This window comes from Asparagus officinalis, chromosome 2 (assembly GCF_001876935.1).
Source record: "Asparagus officinalis chromosome 2, Aspof.V1, whole genome shotgun sequence".
Taxonomy (NCBI): domain Eukaryota; kingdom Viridiplantae; phylum Streptophyta; class Magnoliopsida; order Asparagales; family Asparagaceae; genus Asparagus; species Asparagus officinalis.
The window spans coordinates 63,856,233-63,862,125 of record NC_033795.1 but is presented as its reverse complement, the minus strand read 5'-3'; the positions used below and the strand labels follow the sequence as shown (position 1 = coordinate 63,862,125).

General features: G+C 41.0%; 1 protein-coding gene across 1 annotated transcript; it reads left to right on the top strand.

Annotated features, from left to right (window-relative positions):
- Positions 320 to 5,475, top strand: LOC109831542 (7-deoxyloganetin glucosyltransferase-like). Its single transcript, XM_020398880.1, has 2 exons — positions 320 to 1,320; positions 4,246 to 5,475. The coding sequence occupies exons 1-2, from the start codon at positions 828 to 830 to the stop codon at positions 5,187 to 5,189; spliced, it is 1,437 nt and encodes a 478-aa protein (XP_020254469.1). The 5' UTR covers positions 320 to 827; the 3' UTR covers positions 5,190 to 5,475.

Here is a 5,893-nt window from a genome sequence, read left to right as displayed (position 1 = left end):
TATATATATATATATGTTTTACTAATTGTTTTGTCTATATTGCCTTTTGGGGGGGACTGTTAGCATTTTCTTAAGGAAAAGGCAATTGTGAATAGTCCCACATTGGAAGTTGAAGAGAAGTTCAAGTGGTTTATAATGGTTCACTTCCTAATGGGCTTTGAGTAATGTTTTGGGCCTACTAGTGTTTGAGCTCTTTCTCCACACACGCGCGCGCGCACGCACGCCACGCCTCGCCTCGCCACGCCTCGCCTCGCCTCGCCACGCCTCGCCACGACGCGCGCGCCACGCCGCACCGCACTCGGGTTTTGCTTCTCCAGCTTTTATTTTTTTGTAACGGCAGCATTTATTATGTAACGGCAGCATTTATTATGTAACGGCAGCGTGATTTACGCCCAACGGACGAGGAGATTCAGCATCGGTTACTGGTTCATGAGGCTATATAAGGAGGCAGAGTTCATTCGGGAAAACACACAGAAATTCACAAAGAATTTCATAGCTCCCTCTTCCTCCTTCTGCTACTCTTAGTACTCAAAGATTTTCGGCTACATATTTTGAGGATTATTTTTGGGCAATCATCTTCATCTGAGCAGAAGCTCTGCTACTCGCGCCCGAGTAGAGAGGCCGGCCGTTTCCGGGGGGCTTTTACCGCTAGGGGGGAGGATCAACTACGCCAGGGCGACAGGCGGGTCCTCTATCTTCTAGGGCAGTGTATCACGACTGCACCCCGTTCAGGCCTGATTTTTCATAACTCATTTATTTTCAGTTAAACTAATTGTTTATTTTGTTAGCAAGTTTCCCTTCAGACGACATTAGTCAAGTTCTTACCAATGGCTATGCCGCACTCTGTGATGCTCCCATTCCCTGACACAAGCCACATCAATTCCATGCTCCAATTAGCTAAACTCCTCCACTCCAAAGGCTTTCACATCACTTTCATCAACACTGAAACTAGCAAGCAAACCATACTTGAATCTCAAGGATCTGATGCTTTTCAGGGCTCTGAGCATTTCGTGTTTGAAACTGTAGCCGATGCATTTGTACCGACTAGTTTGCATACAAACCAGCGTGTTGCCAAATCTTCAATCAAAACCTATACTCATTGTGCTTCTCCCCTTAGAGATGTTCTGATGAAGCTCAATAACTCATCAGGTATACCGCGCATCAGTTGTATTGTATACAATTGGCTAATGGATTTTGCTCTAGACGTTGGAGAGGAGTTGAATATTCCTGCAATGGTTTTCTGTTCGATGAGTGCTTGTGGTTTCATGGCTGATCTTCACTTGGAGGAACTCGTTGAGAGAGGATACACACCTTTGAAAGGTATTAAAAGTTTGTTCTTCTTCTTTATTTTTTTAATAATATTCCTCTGTTAATATTTATTCATAGATGCAAAGTTTCTTCATGGATTCCGAGATTTATTCCTTATAGCTTTGTAGAGCGCTTCTTGGTGGATTCCAAGATTTTTACTTCCGTCCCGCATCATATTTTAAACTCATCACTCTCAAATCCTTTTCAATGTGGAACTATACTCACAGATGAATATCCCGACACTTCCGCTATCTCTAATTTCCACCTGTGCCCAAACGCTGAGACGCTGACTACAGTCACTTTTTTGCCACTTCTCTCGATCCTCAGCAATTGAAGCCATTGTCAACACATCCGGCCAGATCCAATCTCCACTCTTATCTCTCTTCGCAGAGCTGTACATCAAGAACAGGTACGGCGGCGCTCTCTAATTCAATCCGGGAAACAACTAGCAGCACAGCATCAAGGATTCATTTGCTCATCCCCTCTTAATGTTGATCTCACCTAGAATTTTTTTTTTAATAATTTTGGTGTAGCCTAGCCTGGTTACTTGTTGGGGCTCGGACCCACTGCCAAGGCAAATCCGTCTCTTTTGCAAATTTCTTTTCAAGCCTTGTGTGCCATATTTCCGCCATTGTTCTAGCCACATATTCTCTCCTATAGGAATCTTTTCTAGTGCTCCTCATCCTGAGGCTCTATTCGAATTAGGCGAGCTGTAATGCTCATGTCTTAGATTTCCTCATACTCATCAGCAAAATGGAGTAGAACGGAGGAAACACAATCATTTCTTTGAGCAGCCCGCGCTCTTCTACTCTCTGCCTTTGCTTGATCGATCTCTTTGGGCTAAAGCACTCTTAACTCTTGTTTTCCTAAAAAATATTGCTCCTTCCGTTGTGTTCCATAATGCTTCTCCCTACCACGTTTGTATTTCTCCTCAGTTGAGTATTCTCTACTTCACATGCTTGGTTGCGTTTGCTCTCCTCTGCTTCCTTCACATGAACGCGATAAAACTTTCACCATGAACGGTCATGTGCAAGTGGTGATTACGGATAGATCATTAAATTATTAGCCATTTATCCGCATCACATGCAGTTCAGTGAAGATCAGTGGAGGTTGAAGAGTGAAGCATGAAAAGATCGTGTTGTGGGTTTCTAATTGTTGATTTTATTTAGGTTGTTCATTACTAGTTCGGTATTAATATTTAGTTATCTACGAATTGCTCATGCTGTTACATTCTTTGAGGACATTTCTTTCATGTAGTCCCACAACTGACAACTGACTCCTTATCTTTCCTTCAACCATCCTATACGCGTACCCATAAATCCTACAGCCCCAGTGCTTATTCGCTCTCCACATTCGCAACTGCACATCCAGCTCAGTTCATTAAGGCCAACTTTCAGAAACTACAAAAAGATTCTACATCTACTCCAGATGATCATGCTCCTCCTCGTTATGTTTGTCATTTACGTCATGCCATTTGTGGACAAATAAGCACCTCGTCTGCTTAATTTGAATTCTACCGCCGGTCTCTTCTCACAATTAGGTTGATGGAAAGTCCTTTTGATGTCATGTTCTGTCACTCCTCGCCAGGGATCGTGTCATGGGCCTCCTCTATGTCAATGACATGACTATCACTAGGGATGATACACATACAGTTACCTACTTGAAGACACGCCTCCAAAGTCAATTTGAGATGAGGAATTGTTTCTTAGGCATCGAGGTTGCATTTTTCTCTTAGGGATATCTTCTATACTGCAGAAATACATCGCTGATATTCTCAAGCGAACATCCGTCATTGATTCACAGGCTTCGTCATCTCCTCGTTTTTCTCATGTATATATGAAGCCCAACCAAAAACTTCACCGAGATGATGGAGATCCACTGCCAAATCCCATATGCTATAGGGAAATAGTCATTTTTTTTTCTCTCTCTTTCCATCACGCATTCTTATACGCTAATGCGGGGCTTGTTTTGAGTCAGTTTCTTAGTGCTTCTACCTTTTGGCGCTACACTTATCTCCTAGCGCAATAAGCATCAAAACACTGATCTCTCTCTAGCGCTAAGCGAAATATAGCGCAACGGTTAACATTGCTATTGACTTCTAATGCTTGTGCAACGTCAAATGAGTGTGAGTGTGGCTTAACATGCCTTTATAGTATATGACAATCTAAAGTGTCATTCACATGTCGACTAATTTTGTGTTTCATAAGCGACCAAAACACATCGATGTCAATTCCCATCAAGTTTGCCGAGAATATGAAGCTCGACACTTAGTTCATGCGTACATTCCTTCCAAAGAACAAGTGGTTGTTCTCTTCACCAAGGCTTATAAGACTCAATCTTAGTTTCGATTAATCTAATTATCTAAACTTCCTGATTTTCGACCCACTGAGAGTTTTAAGTGTGTATTGAATATAGCAATACATATTCTCCTTAATATCATATCTTCTATTTAATTAAATAGTATATAAACATGCATTTAGCTAGTATATTTTCTCTTTATTTCTCTTTTGTTTTATTTCTTTTCATTTGTGACTTCCATATACAGTTTTCAAGCTGTATAAATACACATAACGAAGTTCTTATTAATTTATCAATAAGAGCGATAATTTTTCTCCCGCTTCTCTAAATTGAACATGACGTTTCAGATTTTCAGAAAATTTACTGATTTTTGTCTAATATATACCTAATAAAGCATGTCAAAATCTTTTAAAAAATTCTAGATAGTCTATCTGTCAGTAACGTTCTTGACACTTCACCATGAAGAAACTTGCAATTAAGAAATCCAAAGTTTTGAATTTTAATTGATAGTCTTAACCTTCGACACTAACAGAAGTCCGGCTTAATTAGCTCTGTCCCTATTCTCCCCCCGCCATTTTTTATTCATCGAGAAATAATACCATATGCAGCTAAAGATTAAATTATATTTCTGTTGTGCAGATGAGAGCTATCTAACAAATGGGTATCTTGACACAACTATTGACTGGATACCAGGAATGAAAGATGTTCGTCTCAAAGACCTCTCGAGTTTTGTTAGATCACTCGACAGTGATGATTTCTTTCTCAACAACGAAAAGAAGGTAACCAAAAAATCACTTGGAGCTCAAGGTTTGATCCTCAACACATTCGACTTACTAGAGACGGATGTTGTGAATGCCCTCTCGGCTATGTTTCAAAAGGTATATGCCATAGGACAATTTTCAGAATTAACTCGCAACATTACAACAAATTATCGCAACTCTCTGTGTTTAAACCTTTGGGAGGTAGATGGTGACTACAAAGCATGGCTAGATGCCCAAAAACCTCGGTCTGTAATTTACGTGAGCTTCGGGAGTCTTATCACAGTTAGCCACGAAGAATTGGTAGAGTTTGCTTGGGGGCTTGCAGATAGTTACTGTTCGTTTCTATGGATAATAAGGCCTAACCTTGTGCGAGGAGATGGCGCCATACTGCCTCAAGATTTCATTGAGAAGACCAAGGAGAGGAGCTACATAGCTAGTTGGTGCTCACAAGAAGAGGTTCTCTCTCATGTTTCTGTCGCTGGATTCTTAACACACTGTGGATGGAACTCGACCCTGGAGAGCATTAGTGGTGGAGTACCATTGGTTTGTTGGCCAGGGTTTGCCGAACAGTACACAAACACTCGATATGTTTGTAAGGACTGGGGCGTTGGCATTGAGATTGATAGAGACGTCAAGAGGGAGCAAGTTACTAGCAAAGTGAAGGAATTGATGGAAGGGGATCAGAAAGCGAACGATATGAGGAAGAACGCGATGAAATGGAAGGAGAGATCTAAGGAAGCAACTAGTCAGGGTGGGTCTTCCTATAATAACCTTGAAAGATTTATTGAGGATCTAAACATGATGAAACAGGTCTCTTTCTGATCCTATTGCCGATGGCTCGCGTGCTATCAAGGGGTATAACTCGTTAGCAGATGTCTGCGTCTTTAAATAATTGAACTGTTGTTATGTGAAGCCATGATATTTTCAGTTGAAGATTGTTGTTCAAATATATACTTTATCCCGAAAGCACGAATGACGTAGACGATATGAATAATCCTGACAATGGTTTGTGGCTTGTTAAGACATGTTTGATGTTGGGAGCTTCAACAAGGTGTATCCAAGATGATCAAAATTATATGAAACCCTTAACTTGTGTGCTTGCATTCACATATATGTGGAGAAGAATTGGAAAAAGCAGATTTTTGGTCATAAGTCGACTCATGCACAGGCATAAGTCGACTTATGGTAAGTCGACTTATGTTGGTGCATGAGTCGACTTACGTTCTGCTCTGGATTGTTGGTTTTTTGCTCTGCCAAGTCGACTTATCAGGTCTGATAAGTCGACTTATGATCTCTTCTCCAGTTGCTGTTTTTCGCTCTGCCAAGTCGACTTATGCAGACTGATAAGTCGACTTATGACGGGTTTTTTGGAAAGTTCAGGTTCCTATTTGCAGTCTGTTTGGGTTTCTGTTTTGGTATAAATACCAATACGATTTGAGGGTTTTGTGTGGAGAGTTTTGGGGTTTTGGAGCACAGAAAAAGAGAGATCTTTCTGAGCTATTTGTTAGGGTTATTGGTTGAGAGAT

Bases quoted from the DNA above. Each gene is read 5' to 3' on its own strand.
- LOC109831542 (XM_020398880.1), top strand. From the start codon at position 828: ATGGCTATGCCGCACTCTGTGATGCTCCCATTCCCTGACACAAGCCAC. The intron at 1,321-4,245 runs GTATTAAAAGTT...TCTGTTGTGCAG, and splicing joins AGGATACACACCTTTGAAAG to ATGAGAGCTATCTAACAAAT.